The 16938-nt window shown below is 40.2% G+C and overlaps 2 protein-coding genes across 7 annotated transcripts in view; one reads left to right on the plus strand and one right to left on the minus strand.

Moving 5' to 3' along the window:
• RERE (arginine-glutamic acid dipeptide repeats) overlaps positions 1–16938 on the plus strand; it is a 427124-nt gene that overhangs the window by 174779 nt on the left and 235407 nt on the right. The gene's annotated exons all lie outside the window — the stretch shown is intronic.
• On the minus strand, positions 9098–10331 carry LOC123860108 (mitochondrial import inner membrane translocase subunit Tim8 A-like). Its single transcript, XM_045898778.3, has one exon. It carries the CDS (start codon positions 10300–10302, stop codon positions 9934–9936), a length of 369 nt encoding a protein of 122 aa, XP_045754734.2. The 5' UTR covers positions 10303–10331; the 3' UTR covers positions 9098–9933.

The raw sequence follows: 16938 nt of genomic DNA on the forward strand, positions 1-16938 counted from the left end.
ATGAAAATCTTTGACCCTGTTAGGATTTTGTGTTCTTTCATTTTCTTAGCCCTATATAATCCTTTAGATATTTAAAATGTTTGGTGGAATGCTCACTAGCTTTCACTGTGTTGCCTGACTAGTGACCTATTATGAAGTTATTCAGTGACACGGGAGGAGGCTCATACAAAATTTTTCTTAGGAAGCTGCTTTGCCAGCGCAAATACTCAAAAAATATCTCAATAAAGTGGAAAACCCATGGAATTCCTGGCTAAAGTTTTTGAGAGCAGACATTGCTCTCAAATACCTCTGCCAGTGTTAATGTGGCTCCTGTTGGTCATAGGCTCTGGCTGTTCAGGATCTCATTCTGGTGGGTCATTCATGGTACATTCCTGGTTATGTGTATTTATGTGTCTGAATCTGAATTGAACTTATCTCTAGCTATGGTTTGAGTTTGGCATAGTTGATAGAGAGCTTTTGTTTTGGTCGTATTGGTCACCAAGTTTAGTTATTACTTCTTGAGACCCTTTCTGGAGTATATCATGTTGAACATAGGAAGCTGTCTCTCTTTCTCTCTCTCTCTTTTTTTTTTGGTCACAGTAGAGCCTGCATCTGTCTAGCTAATTTATTAAAACATTATATGAAGTTAAAAAAAAATGTGGGGTGCAGGGTTTATCAAGAGCCCTTTGTACTCAACATGTTGATAAAAAGACTTAGAAGCCCACTAATTTATTTATTTATTTTTAAAAATTGATGCTATGTAGGGGTGCCTGAGTGGCTCAGTCCGATAAGCAGCTGCCTTCTGCTCAGGTCATGATCCCAGAGTCCTGGGATTGAGTCCCGCGTCTGCCTCCGTGCTCCTCCCTCTGCCTGCCACACCCCTGCTTGTGTGCATGCTCTGTCTGACAAATAAATAAATAAAATCTTAAAAATATATATAAATTGATGGTATATAGCTTGGCTTGTTAATGGCCGGTTCTCAGATAACAGAGAGCAAGCTTACCTGTTGTACTTTCATTTCACGGTTATCCTCTCAAGTTCTGAACATGGTTTTAACACAAGATGGTACAAGAGCAATGATAACGGAAGAATGAACAGTAAAGAAGACCAAACCAGATGAGAAAAATAGATGGTCTAAATTAGATGGCAAACAGATTTCATCTCCTTTTCCAGGTGATTGAGGCTGAATGTAGTACATTTGGAAGGAGTGCTCTGATCAGTTGACAGTGTTTTTCTTGGGGGCGATCATGGGAGGGAACTTTTGCCATCTCTAGATTCACAGATGATTTGAGGAACGTGGAGTCATGATATTAGAGGCACTCTACTGTCCTTATAAAGACGTTGGCTAAAAGGTTTATTTTGTATGTTTTAGGCTAGTGTACTTGATACTAACCTCTAGAAAAATTCTTTTTTTTTTTTTTTTAAAGATTTTATTTATTTGAGAGAGAGAGTGAAAGAGAGAAAGAGCACAAGAGGGGGGAGCGGGAGAGGGAGAAGCAGACTCCCCGCTGAGCAGGGAGCCCGATGCGGGACTCGATCCTGGGACTCCAGGATCATGACCTGAGCCGAAGGCAGTCGCTTAACCGACTGAGCCACCCAGGTGCCCCTCTTTTTTTTTTTTTTAAAGACTTTATTTATTTATTTGAGAGAGAGAGTGACAGAGAGCACATGAGAGGGGGGAGGGTCAGAGGGAGAAGCAGACCCCCTGCTGAGCAGGGAGCCCGATGCGAGACTCGATCCCGGGACTCCAGGATCATGACCTGAGCCGAAGGCAGTCGCTCAACCAACTGAGCCACCCAGGCGCCCTCTAGAAAAATTCTTGAGCATTTTATAAACAATGTTCCTGAGCAAATGTGACAGTTTCAAATGAAAGCCCTTTTACATTGTCGTCTTCCATGGTATAAAATTTACATTATCCTTTGAGCTGCTTTACTTATTTAGTGAGCAATTCTAGAACAGTGTTCAATAAACTTTTTCTGTAAAGGGCCAGATAGTAAATATTTGCAGCTTTGCTGTAGGCGATTGAGTCTGTGTTGCACCAGCTCAGTTTTGCCCTTGTGTCATGAGAGCAGTAGTAGACAAGATATAAAACTTTATCTGTGGACACTGACGTTTGAATTTCGTATTACTTTCACATGTCAAGAAATATCCCCCCCCTTAAAATATGTAAAAACCATTCCTTACTTGTGGGTCTTACAAAAACAGGCAGTGGTTCAGATTTGACCTGTAGGCCGTGGTGCCAATCTGTGCTCTGTGAGTTGCCTGCCTCAACCTCCAATTTTGTCTGTTCTAATAATCCTTAAAATCCTTTCACTGCTGGGGCACCCGGGTGGCTCAGTCAGTTAAGTGTCTGCCTTCGGCTCAGGTCATGATCCCGGGGTCCTGGAATCAAGCCCCAGGTCAGGCTCCCTGCTCGGTGGGGAGCCTGCTTCTCCCTCTCCCTCTACCTGCTGCTCCCCCTGCTTGTGCTCTCTCTCTCTCTCTCTGTCAAATTAAAAAAAAAAATAATTCTTTCACTACTTTACTAAGTGCTTTGTGCTACCTTTAAAAATGTAATTTGCTTTATTTATCCAGTTAAATTAAAAATAATTTTTGGGGCGCCTGGGTGGCTCAGTCGTTAAGCGTCTGTCTTCGGCTCAGGTCATGATCCCAGGGTCCTGGGATCGAGCCCCGCATCGGGCTCCCTGCTCGGCAGGAAGCCTGCTCCTCCCTCTCCCACTCCCCCTGCTTGTGTTCCCTCTCTCGCTGTGTCTCTCTCTGTCAAATAAATAAAATCTTTAAAAATAAATAAATAAATAAAATAAAAATAATTTTTACGGGCGCCTGGGTGGCTCAGTCGGTTAAGCGACTGCCTTCGGCTCAGGTCATGATCCTGGGGTCCTGGGATCGAGTCCCGCGTCAGGCTCCCTGCTCTGCAGGGAGCCTGCTTCTCCCTCTCCCACTCCCCCTGCTTGTGTTCTATCTCTCGCTGTGTCTCTCTGTCAAATAAATAATAAAAATAAAATCTTTAAAAAAAAAAATTTTTACTTGTTTGTATTGTTGAAATTTGTTGGCATTAAGTTGTAATTTTTCCTGCTTCCCATCAAACGCTATGAGGCATAGAAAGATGCCTTATGAATAAAGTCGTGGGGCTCTCCATCCCACCCTCCCCCATTAATTCAGTATAAATTCTTCTCAAGAAGTTTGCTAGTGGATGGGACGCCTGACTGGCTCAGTTGATAGAGCATGCAACTCTTGATCTTGAGGTCATAAGTTCGAGCCCCACATGGGGTATAGAAGATTACTTAAAAAAAAAAAAAGAAGTTTGCCAGTGGGGAAGATTTCCCTGTGAAGTAGTTGCCATCCCAAATGATGCCACTCTGAAGCCCTGTATGTTTATTTCTGTTTTCTTTTTGAGTGTATGTACATCTCCTCTACATAGAAACTGAATGAGGAAAAAACAGTTAATTATGTCACCATTATAAACTGGCACAAATCATTAATATTTTCAGAGACTTCATCACCTCACAGTTGTGTGATATGTTTTGGGAGTCTTATTTGTTGGTTGGTTATAAAAGCAAGCCAGCAGCCTTCCAGAGATCTTCTTTGTCCAACACGGAACCTGGAAGAACTGGATTAACACCACAGCGTGGGGGAGAGACAACAGAGGGGGTGGGGGTTCTTTTGTTTGAATCTCCAAGCTGGACACTAAAATCAGCCTGATGGACTGTGACGAATAGGGTCCCAGTCACAGTGGAACAAGATTTATATTTACCTAGAGTGTAATTGGACTGAGATTTCCTGCAGTTATGTTAAAATCCTTGGCCCTTATGCTTGGTGAGCAAGTGTTTGAACTCCTAAGCTCTGGAGGTTTAGCTTTTTCTGGCTCAATTAATTGTTAAATGTTCCCTTTATTATAATTATACATTGATGCCTCGCTTTGTAGTAGCTGAGGAAATTGCTGAAAGAGTTGTTTAATCTGTTATACTCTATCAGTTTTGTAAAAAGCTCTTTTTTAAAGGAAACAATTTTGATTTGAAGTGGCATGGTGGTATTTGAGTTGGAGAGCATCACTGAAATTGAAATGCAGGAATTTGGCTCCGCTCTTGACAGGGATTGGCTTGTAGTTGACGTTGACCCATGTGTTTGTCATCTTTCCAGATGCTGCCTTCTATTTATTCTGACAGCTTCACCAGCTGAGAAAACCAGACTTTCCAAGATTAAAAACATTGTCTGTGAATTTAAAGATGGAACAGGGTTTATGTTTGTTGAATTACTTTAAAATGTATGTATATAAGAATGATTTCCTTTTGTAAAACATTTAAATACTATAGAATAGATACTTGTGTACATGAGTTTTGCTTTGAAGATGTCTGAATGCCGCAGACACTACCAAAAATAAAAATATGCTTTCTATTCCTTCATATGTTTGTGTTAGTATAAATTTTTTAATAGATTTTTAAGTACCAAGAAATAGATGGGGGCATTAAGTTACATGGTTCTTTTAAGTTAATGCTTAAAATGCCTGGAAATGGATAGACTTCTACCTTTATCATTATGAATGTATTAAATATCCAGTACCTTTAAATCTTTTTCATTATTTTACCATTAAATATGTGTTCAAACTAATTAGGCAGCATACTATATGTTACATATGAAAGAAATTCTACATTTGTTCACTCATTTGACCCCTAAATTTATTTTCTCACTTATATTTCTAAATTTCCTTATTCATTTGCCTTTACAAGGAACACCTCTTCAGTGATGTCTAGTGTGATAATTAGTAAAATGTGTAAACTGAACTGTAAAAGGCAAAGATAGAGTTGTTTTATATTCCCTCTGAAGGCTGTAGGCATTGTTCTGGCTTTCTTTGTGTGCTGGGCAGATGTTGATGCTTGACAGATGGTGTGTTAGTGGCTCAACTGATTAATAGAGATATTGTAAAAAAAAAAAAATGTTGTGGGGGTTGATTATGGCTTTAAGTTCCTTTTAAAAAGGGGAAATGGAGTGAGTTTATAGTATAGATTTTTAATATTATTTCAGTATGTTACTTTTCATTATTCTCAGCTTTTAATTAATATTGTAATTTGTGCTCCATTAGTAAAGCTGTGCATGACTGTAGGCTCTAAGGCAGGCTGTTATTATTTTTATTAGGTGGTATTTAGTTTTCATGCTTGTCCTGTCATCCTCTTGTGCTGGTATTGTAAAACATAGGTACTGTACGTACAATTACCAGATTGATTGAGGGAATGTTAACAATACTTTGTATAATTACACTTTTTTTCTCTTTAGTAGAGGGAAGGGAAATGTCAAAGAAAAATGCCTCACCTGTTATGCTGTGTTTTTATATTGTTGGGAACAATAAAAAGCTAAAAAGTAGTGTTTTAATTACCACGATCATGGTGCAAAAATACACCTAAAGTTTTGAGGTTTGTATTTGAGAATTAACTCTAGCAGCACTCAGCACTCAGGGGAGGTTATGCTTCTTCCTTACAGGGGATTTTATACCTCACATTTCAGGCTGGACAATGGACATCAGATTTCCAGTTTTCTCTCTGTACTGGCTAGAAGACATTTTTTTTTATTATGTTATGTTAATCACCATACATTACATCATTAGTTTTTGATGTAGTGTTCCATGATTCATTGTTTGTGTATAACACCCAGTGCTCCATGCAGAACGTGCCCTCTTTAATACCCATCACCAGGCTAACCCATCCTCCCACCCCCCTCCCCTCTAGAACCCTGTTTGTTTCTCAGAGTCCATAGTCTCTCATGGTTCGTCTCCCCCTCCGAATTCCCCCCCTTCATTTTTCCCTTCCTAATATCTTCTTCTTTTTTTTAAACATACAATGTATTATTTGTTTCAGAGGTACAGGTCTGTGATTCAACAGTCTTGCACAATTCACAGCGCTTACCAGAGCACATACCCTCCACAATGTCTATCACCCAGTCACCCCATCCCTCCCAACCCCCACCACTCTAGCAGCCCTCAGTTTGTTTCCTGAGATTAAGAATTTCTCATATCAGTGAGGTCATATGATACCTGTCTTTCTCTGATTGACTTATTTCACTCAGCATAATACCCTCCAGTTCCATCCACGTCATTGCAAATGGCAAGATTTCATTCCTTTTGATGGCTGCATAATATTCCATTTTGTATATATACACCACGTCTTCTTTATCCGTTCATCTGTCGATGGCCTTCTTGGCTCTTTCCATAGTTTGGCTATTGTGGACATTGCTGCTATAAACATCGGGGTGCACGTACCCTTTTGGATCCCTACTTTTGTATCGTTGGGGTAAATACCCAGTAGTGCAGTTGCTGGGTCGTATGGTAGCTCTGTTTTCAACTTTTTGAGGAACCTCCATACTGTTTTCCAGAGTGGCTGCACCAGCTTGCATTCCCACCAACAGTGTAGGAGGGTTCCCCTTTCTCCGCATCCCCGCCAACATCTGCCATTTCCTGACTTGTTAATTTTAGCCATTCTAACTGGTGTGAGGTTGTATCTCATTGAGGTTTTGATTTGGATTTCCCTGATGTCAAGTGATGTTGAGCACTTTTTCATGTGTCTGTTGGCCATTTGGATGTCTTCTTTGGAAAAAGAGACATTTTGAGGGAGAAAAACCCTGGGCTATCTTTCAGGCTCATAAACTAGAATGCTTTTGAAGTTTGCAACTATCCAGAAAGCAGATATTTGGCATCATGGAGTTGCAGTGCTTTTGGTATTCCTGTCCTGATTGGTGGAGGCTACTTGTTTGTAGAAAGCAGCAATTTTGTCATATGTTTTACTTCTCTTACTTGCCCCTCTCCCCCGCCCCCCAGCTGCTAGGATACTCAGTGCTGTGGCCTCTGGTACAGCCACACATGAATCGCCAACTCCCTTTTCAGTGTTGTTTCTGAACCGATGAGCAGTGGTCCCATTTCAATGTTCTTGCCTCTGAATTCACTTGCTGCCTTTTGCCTTTGCCCTGTGAATGTATTTTTGAAATTTGGCTATAGGCCTTTCTTTTTATCTTTCCCCCTTATTTCCCCTTCTGCATTTGTTCTTTTTTCTTTTGGATGAGCGAATAATATATTTTCAGGGAAGAAAATTAAAATATTCAGATAAGCAAAAGTTAAAAATCTCAAAACCATGAGTCTGCTGTTAATATTTTGTTGTATTATCACTTTCCTTAGTAAACAGGTGTGGGGTTAGGCTACTCCCTGTTTTGTAATAATGCTTTTGAAATTGACATGTCCTGAATTTATTGCCATGCCAGTAATTATAAATCTGAATCACTGCTGCTTTCTCATACCAATAATACTGGCATTCTCAACCTGGAAGGGTCCGTGGTCAACCCAGGGGACTGTGAATATAGTTCAGAAGACTGTGAACTTCATTACATTTCAAATGACACTCAGCATTCAGTTATGTTTCGGTTATGAAGATAGGCAACAAACCGTAGTGATTTTGGTAGTACCTGTGACACCGGTATGAGCCACAGACGTTCCCATAGCACGTAACACAGAGGAAAACATCTGAGAATACTGTTTATGTTCATCAGAACTTTGAAATTATGGAGGTTATTAAGGGAATAACCTTTGATAAATTTTATTATTTAAGGAGTCAGTAAAGACGTACATACATTATAAATATTTTTTCTCATACTGTGATGAATATTTTAATTCATTTTTTTTGTGACTTTAAAATTGTTTTTGAAGAGTTGTGTATAGGTTGTTAAAGTCCCTTGCTGCCTGAAAAACATTAGGTGCACCCGCATTAATGGATAGATACCATCGTGTGACTAGTTGTATATTGTTGGATTTTAGGGTTCTTTCCAGATGTTTTCCTTTATGAGCAACAATGGTGAGCATTTATTCATTTCTGCTCACTCTCCTTAGGAATAGAATTGCCGAGTTAAAGGGTATGTCTGGATGTCCAAAGATTTTTAATGTAGTGCCATTGTAATTCTTTCCAATTACCCCTGATGTACCATGGGATTTTGGCCTCTGCAAGTGACTGAATTTGTGGTTTTGAAACTGGAGAAGTGTTCTCTAGGTAGAGCAGGAGACTCTGTGTCACCTTTGGATAGTAAATCTTCCCTTCAGAGAATGGATCAGACACATTCGTGTGCTCTGTTTTTTATCTACAGTTAATGGCGTGGAAAGGAGGAGATAAAGCTGTGACATTAGAGAGAATGCCTTCTTTCTAGTATGAAGTAAAATCTGAGAGTTTAGTGTAGTATGAATTCTGGTCAGCTTTAACTTTCATAAATAATAAAACATTCCAGAAAATTTGGTTATCAGTGGCCCCTGTATTTTGTTGGAGGAGCAGCCACATATTCTCTCAAGTCCTAAAATCAAACCCGTGTGGAAGTGGAGAAGAAAAGGGAGCGCCTGAGTGGTGCCAGGAGACACCATCAAACTGCCTTCCACACAATGCCAGTCAGTTTGCAGAAGCTTATTCCTACTTGTGAAACCTTTGGGGTAGAGTCAGCACTAGAAGCTTGGTGAAGTCTCTTCAGGGAGGCAGTTGTGGACTTTGTTCTGCCTTATTTTATCTGCCTGTAGGGACTGATTCTTAATCCTACTGGAAGGTAATAGTATGCTATCTACTCAAACTGTTTTAGTCATTCTGAATTGAGAGCACTGTGTTGTATGTTTTTACACACTTGCTAGGGTTATCTGTTCCTTCCTAGCTTTAACTATTAAAAAAAAATTAGATTGTTTTCCCCAAATCATTGTTCTGGATGTCACTCTGTTCATGAATGTGGTTTAAATATTTTGCCCCATTTTTTTTTTTTTTTTAAAGATTTTGTTATTTATTTGACAGAGAGAGACACAGTGAGAGAGGAACACAAGGAGGGGGAGTGTCAGAGGGAGAAGCAGGCTTCCCGAGGAACAGGGAGCCTGATCCGGGGCTCGATCCCAGGACCCTGGGATCATGACCCAAGCCGAAGGCAGACGCTTAACAACTGAGCCACCCAGGCGCCCCTATTTTGCTCCATTTTAAAATAATTTAAAGATATTTGTGTACAATGGCCAGAAATGCTGAATTGTGAATAGTAAATTCTTGGTCTGGTTCTTTAGCTACAGTCAAAGGTTTTGTTAATTTTATTGCATGTGGCCTCCATTCCCATTGTAATTTTTTTTTTTTTAATTTTGTAGAAGCCTTTATTCCAGTGATCAAAAGAATGCAATAAATGGAGTCTACACTGATTAACATTAACATGCACCTCTACCTGAAACTGCTGTTAGTTTTTGCCTGGTGTAAATCTTTATAACCTATTTAGGCACATCTTTGAATTTTTCGGACCCTGATATACAGGGTAAATAAGCTTCTGCCTCATGGCAGTTTAGTAATGAGAATTATGTTCACTGGCTAGATTCCTTTATAACAAAAGGCCTCTAGACATTCAGGCTACCTACCTGTACTACCTCAAGACCATATCTTATACATTAAAGAAAATCACAGCATAAGGGAGGGAGAGAATCTAGAAAGCTCAGTGTGTTGTATGAACATCCCATAGATTTTTTTCTAGTGCTGATAGTCAAAACACTAGATAAGGAGGCCTATAGTTAAGTACCAAATTACTCTTCTCCCACTACTGCCCTTTCTGAGAGACACAAAGATGTATAGCCAATCTCCCCAGAAATCTGAAATGAATCCACACAAATGACAGATTTTACCTAATGTGGTCCCACAATCAAATTATAGAAAGCAGTTCCACTATCAAAATTATAGGGAGCAGTTAATGGGACTTTGAGAAAGCATAGTCCCACATACAGTAATATGCATCTAGTAGAGTTTTCCATTCATCTGTCAATTGTTTTCACAAGATTAGCATTAAAAAACACAACCAAGTACACATATGACCTTCAACCCCCCCCCACCACAAAATTGGTCTTTGTTCATTCTCAGATGACAGGATGTCCCAAGAGTGACAAAGATGGGAGCCAATTCCCCCATAGCCTTTTCTTCAACTATCCCATCAACCGCTCTTCATTTCTTGAACTACCTTCCTTTTCCAAAGAGGTAATGCTGAGGTCAGTCCGAAAGGACTTTCTGAGAAAACTGGCTTGGATTTCTGGGTCTGTTCCAGTCGATTCAAGATGAATTGGCTTGTATCAATGAAGCGCTCAACGCAGTTCACAAAACAGGCCTCAGCCCAGCTGTCCAGCTTTGGCCCAGGCTTGTCCATGCACTTCTCCCAACAAAGTTCCATCATCTGGTGCACCAGTTGCTGGAAGCATTGCTTCTGAGTCTCCACCTCGATGAAATGTTGCAGCTGTGGGTCCACCGAGCCCAAACCCGCCACAGGTGAAGACGAGGAGGAATCCATCCCAGCACCGCCACGCATGCCGAGACGAACTCCACACCAACTCACCGACCTTCATGTGTCTCCGCGACCCCCATTGTCATTTTTGATCTATTTCATGCTCCACCTCCAGCCAATACATTTGCCTTTAGGCTAACTGGAAGGATAAGGAGAGCAGGGCCTCTTCTTTTCAGTAATCAGTTTCCAGAAGTTGAAATTCTGTAGTTTATGTCCCTTGACCAGAGTTCAGTCATATTATAAAATCAGCTATAAGGGAAGCTGAGAAATGTGGTCTTTATTCTAAGGGGCCACAGGCCCTGCTAGACATCAGATATTCTGTTACTAAGGAAGAAGGGGAGGGGCACCTGGGTGGCTCAGTTGTTAAGCGTCTGCCTTCTGCTCAGGTCATGATCCCAGGGTCCTGGGATTGAGCTCCGCATCCGGCTCTGTGCTCTGTGGGAGGCCTGCTTCTCCCTTTCCCACTCCCCCTGCTTGTGTTCCCTCTCCCACTATGTCTCTCTCTGTCAAATAAATAAAATCTTAAAAAAAGGGTGGGGGAATGAATGTTATGCTCAGAGACTAAAACCCAAGTGCAGTTAAAATTATTGCAGACATATAGTTACTTATTTGTTTTCATGTCTGGTTCTGATATTAGAATGGTGAACTTGTCAAGGGAAGGACAATATTTTTATTCATCTTAGTATCTCTGACACTAGCTGGTATGTAGCTGGTGCCCAGTAAGTCTGTGTGTGAATGTTTTAGGAGTTTATGAATTCTGTTTCTTGTAGAATATATTTATCTTCATTTTTTAACTTTAATCTCGACAGGATTTGTCTGTTACTACTTCAGTTAAAATGGAGAAGTCTAATTTTTTTTCCCCCAGAGTTCTGATTCATTTCATCTCAGCAGATGTTCAAAACATGATTTTTACAAGGTACAGATTACAAAAAGTAAAAGTCTCATTAAGTGTTATATTGGCTCAAAGCAGCTGCAGTCATTTTTTTTGAAGTGTGTTGAGTACAGCTTCGGGTAGAAAACATCCAGAACTTCTTATGGTCTAAACAATAAACTAAATCTCTCATTTCATTTGGGAATCAAGAGGCATTTAGATATTTTAAATACTGCTACCTTGCATAGATCTTTGCTAATTTTGATTATAAAAGTGACAGGTGGATGGCAGATTACCAGACAAGATCTCACCTACTCCCTCCTGCCACCCCAGTAGAATACTTTTTAGCCTGAGAATGATGTATATGTTTTTTTTTTTTTTAAGATTTTATTTATTTATTTGACAGAGAGAGACATAGCGAGAGAGGGAACACAAGCAGGGGGAGTGGGAGAGGGAGAAGCAGGCTTCCTGCGGAGCAGGGAGCCCGATGTGGGGCTCGATCTCAGGAACCTGGGATCATGACCTGAGACGAAGGCAGACGCTTAACGACTGAGCCACCCAGGCGCCCCTGATGTATATGTTCTAAAGCAAAATACCACATGTAGAATCCTAAGGAGATAGATTATTGGAAATTGTTGTATAGGTGGAATTTCCCCCCAAATACCTGTTGAGTACTTAGAAACTGACATTTTACAATTCACAGTGGGCTGAAGATCTGTTATGAAAATTTGAGGTCTCAGTATTTATTCAGTCATGTGAAATTGACTGCAAGTTTTAAGTTATTCTTAAAATATCTTTAGTTTTTGACTTTAATTTTAAAATAAGCACCTAACTAAACAATAGTAACAGGAACAACAACAAAAACCCAAATTAAAACAATAAGGATTGAAGGGTGAGAGGGAAGAGGTACAGATGGAATAAGAGAGTCAGGGAATAGGTTTGATTTGCCCTTAGAGGTTTATATAAATTATATAAACTAACTAAAGATTTCTGTGAAGCAGAGAATTAAATTTAAGGCCTGGAATAGTGTTTGAATAAGCTAGTAGAATTTAATGGGGTATGTTAGATGTCAGCAATAGTATTAGCTTCGAATTGATCAGCTAATAACGTAAGAACGCGATCTTCTATATCTGTAACTTTCTGCAAGGCATTTTGTGGAGGTGAGGTGTAGGGCAAGATACAAAGGTAGACAGGATTCGAGTCCTTGATCCTTCATTTTGTAGGGAGAAATTACACTTAAGTAATACTACATGTTAGTAACAGGCAGTGAGTGGGCAGACGCCAACTGAATAGGACGGATTACAAGTTGGTGATACTGGGTGAGACATGAAGACCTTGATTTGGGTCCTGGAGTTTGGACAGAATTACAGTAGGACCAGGTAGAGGCAGGGCGTCTCTGTTAGGGGCAGCAGCATGGAGAATTCCATGGAATGGGGCATGATGTGGTTATAGAAGATTCAGGACCCAGTTGAGTAGATGTAAATATCACGTTGAAAAAAGGAATGAAAAGGGTAGCTTGGGTTTTCCTTTACTTCTCTTTTGTGTGGATTGCAGTTTGTCAGTCTATGACTCTGGTGGTTATAGTTGTGGGGCAGCAAATTCTGGATGCTTGCCTTACAAGCATTTGGGTCTTGATTTGATAAGTTTCTTTTAAGGTGCTTTTTTTCATGCCTTTTTCTCCTTTAAGCATCTCTTACACAGCTGTGTGGGTGCTTAGGTGAAAGACTAATCCCTCAAGAAGAGAAATCACTCATGGGATTGTTGTGTTGTCTGGTAAATAAAACTCAGAGGTAAATTTCTGTTAAACAGAATATCAGTCTCAGAAACAATTCAGTACGGTATTTATTTATTTATTTATTTATTTATTTATTTATTTATTTATTTATTTATTTATTTATTTTAAGATTTTATTTATTTGCGAGAGAGACAATGAGAGAGACAGAGAGCATGAGAGGGAGGAGGGTCAGAGGGAGAAGCAGACTCCCTGCTGAGCAGGGAGCCCGATGTGGGACTCGATCCCAGGACTCCAGGATCATGACCTGAGCCGAAGGCAGTCGCTTAACCAACTGAGCCACCCAGGCGCCCCAGTACGGTATTTATTAATATGTGTCGTGTATCTTGTTTGTATATCTAAATCCATATGGTAAGTTTAGCCTACTTTTAATAAATCTCAATTAATGTTGACATTGTGATTTATTTGAAATATATAAGAGAATTGTCCAATAGTAAGTAAAAAAAATATGTAAAACAGGAAATTTTAATCTTCAGTTTTGCTAGCTAAAAAACTCCATAATAATTGAGCATCTTTCTGTTCAGACTGACAACTAAACTTTTATTTTCCCAGCCCTTTAGTTATATTTAAGTCCTCTTTCTGAAAAGTTGGTAATAAATATTTAAATGGGTAGAAATATGAATATATACATTAGTCTTACAAGAAAGGCTTACAAGATGTGGATGCCTGTAAAGTACAAAAAAGTAATTGGTGTGGGAAATTCTGTAGCTTGGTGCTTAACTGTGAAACAGTTGCTTTTACAAAATTGAGAACTGCAGACTACAATTAACTGTCATTAATTTCTGTGAATAGAAATATGTTCCATTTACTGTACAATCAGGAGCTAGGCTTGAATGAGTTTAAATAGATGAAATCTAAATTATCCTGATAGTCCATTAAACACTAGCAGAAAACCCGTAAAGAAAATGGATTCACTATGATACCAGTTTATAATAAAATCATTTGCCAAATAAGAATTACAGCCCAGGCATCGAGAATTCTGTGTATTTCCAGTGAGCACTGCAAATTGGTTGAACCATTTATTGTAAAGCCCAGGCTCCTAGCACATTGTTTTCTGAGGGAGCAAGCAGTGTTGCTTGAAATCTGCTCTGCAGGATGTGACACCAGATCAGACTAGCGATTTGTTTGTTGTCAGCCATATGGGGAGAGCGGAATCTTCACTCCAGCCTGTCACTGGTTATTTTTTCCTATGATTATTGGGCAGAGTGTTCTAGAAGTGTTTGAACTCAATTTGAGTTGGTTTCCTAAATGTACATATTCAGCCATGTTCTAGTTTGTAATCATTGTGGTGAGGACCTGTTGTTTTCATTAGCAATCAGTTATCCTCTACTAACTAGGGATTTTATCACAGAATTCATTTTTTAGAAAGAACCCGTTGATTTGGGGTCGGGTTGTTACCCACCTTCTAAAGCACTAGAAAGCTAGGGACAGTGGGGCAGTAAGAGTGAGAGCAGGCTGGAAATTCCCCTCCCCCAAGTCTCTAATGTCCTAACCAACATGCTTTGCTTCCATAGGGCAGATGGCCACCACTGATTTGTAAAATAGGTCCTCCCCTGCCAGCTAGGTTTTGTGTGTTTTCTCATGGCACGAAAGCTCTACACAAACAGTTGTTAAAACTGTAAGAGGGATCCACATCACTTAACTAGAGTTTGGGTGTTAAGCTGGCTTGGGTCTTTTTCACAGTTGGGATCAGTGTGGATCACAAAGAGGGCTTTTAAGGAACATCTGCAGAAGGAAATGGTGGTGAGAGTGCTTCAGACACTCTGCTTGAGTAAGAGTGTCAACTCAGGGCCAATACTTAGCATATCCGTGTAGCTGGTTAAGATTGCTGCTCCTGGCAGTACAGAGTTTTCAAGTCTATGTAGCAGATGATTGATTTGAAAAGTGGGGCAGGGTCTGGCTGCAGCAGTTATTCCAGAACACCAGCATCACTTCTTCAAGTTAGAAAGATGATTGTTTTGGATCAGTCTTTAAGCTTTTGATGTACTAGAAGATTTTTTGGCTTCTAGAGGAGAAAAGGGAAAGGTGGGAAACTGAAACAGTCTCTTTCAGTTTGTGATGACCTGTTCCTCCCAGCTTCCCAGCTGGTTTTTCTCATTTAATTTCCTGTTAGCAGTGAGGATAAAGACAGATGAATGTTTGCTGGAAGTATACAGCGTTCTGTCTTTAGATAAAAGCCTGTGCTTGCTTGGGTAGTGCTAGTTGGGCATCTGTAGACATTGGAATATGTGGGATTTAATTTTCATGAAGCTTAGAAAGGAAGGGTCCAAGGGTGTGTTACTTGAGATCTTTTTCCCATTGACTTTAGAATCTTTAAGATGTTGCCCAAGTCAGTTTTGGTGATAGTTTTCAGGCTCAGAACACAGGATGAAGTAAGCACTGAGAGGATTTCACTTACTGAGGTGCTATTTTCCCAATTTTTTGTTTCCTTTTTCCTTTTTAATTCTCCACTGTTCTAGACGATATGGGTATCCCTTCCCCACAAAAGAATCTAGTAGAAAACTAGAAGTAGACCGTCTTGAAATTGAGCTATTTCTTAAAGAAGTATTTATTAGAAAACAGCATTCTTTATGTTCACATTGATAGTACACAACAGCGTTCTTTTTTTTTTTTTAAAGATTTTTATTTATTTGAGAGAGAGAATGAGAGAAAGCACGTGAGAGGGGGGAGGGTCAGAGGGAGAAGCAGACTCCCTGCTGAGCAGGGAGCCCGATGCGGGACTCGATCCAGGGACTCCAGGATCATGACCTGAGCCGAAGGCAGTCGCTTAACCAACTGAGCCACCCAGGCGCCCCACAACAGCGTTCTTAATAGGATCTCATATAACTCCTTTTCTGTTTTTACATTTTTGTTCAGGTCAGTTGCTTCTTGTATAGTTTTTGAGTGTTTACTGTGGAATGTAGTGTATTGTTACAGAGGTGAGGAATGATGATGGATTTGACTGTTATACAGATGGGGAGGCTGCTGGAGAGGTGAGAGGCTCTGCCTTTGTAGACCGTGCAGTGCAGATTGGGGTTTCAGTGTTGTTTCTCACATGCGCATATAGCTACATACCTTTTTGCATGTTGGATATTTGGAAACACCCATATTAACTAGTGAGATACTTGTGGACTTTTGAATCTGTAACATTAGACCAATCGGCTGTTACCTCACAGAATGGTTCAGTGTCCAGGGTGGAGGAATCCTGTGTAAGAGAAATGGAACACAGAAGGATGGAGCAGTCCTGAGAGTCAACCTCTTTGTCCACCACTGTGCCACACTGTGTGTCTCTGGGAAATTTGTTTGTGAGAAAGTCTGTTCATGCATGCTTTTTCTCTTCTCTTCTTCTTTTTTTTTTTTTCTTTAAACAAGTAGAAGGTTTTCTATTGGAAATTATATTACAGTGGCACTGCCATACCTTGCAAAGGGATGAGAAGGTATTACAGTGATTAAGGGGGCAGAAACGCATTAACAGGAGGGAAATTCTTCAAAGGACAGAGCTCAGCACAGACTGAGCATTGCCTGCACATTGTGACCACAGCTTTAATGCTGGGCTCACAGCGCTGCTTGCTCAATTAGTTGGTGAAGTAGGTGTCCACTGTGCTCTGGGAGGAGGCTGTCAGGAAGGATGCTGACAGGTTCTTTGTGTTTCAGGATAACAAACTGCCTGATGCTTCAGGCTATGGTTTTTACCCTTGAGAGGACCATGCTCTTGCTCTATTTACATAAACCTGCTGATTTGCTGAGGATTGAAAAGCAGAGAGGGCTTTCTTTGCCTTCATGTTTTGGCTGACTTCGATCCCCAGCTTAGCAAATGCTCTGTTGTTTGCCGATGACACAAAAGATTCTTGGACACAAAGCTATATTGAGGTTGTGAGAAACAGCCAGAAACGCCCCTGTTCAATATCATTGCATGGATCATGGATATAGGATTTGAAGTCACTTAATCATGTGATCCATTCCCTGGTAGAGGTTTGGTGTTAGAGAGCAAGTCTCAACCTAGACCCACGGTTTTATT

Source organism: Mirounga angustirostris, unplaced genomic scaffold, assembly GCF_029215605.1.
Source record: "Mirounga angustirostris isolate CCGP_5_RB_7025 unplaced genomic scaffold, mMirAng1.0.hap1 SCAF_4, whole genome shotgun sequence".
Classification (NCBI taxonomy): domain Eukaryota; kingdom Metazoa; phylum Chordata; class Mammalia; order Carnivora; family Phocidae; genus Mirounga; species Mirounga angustirostris.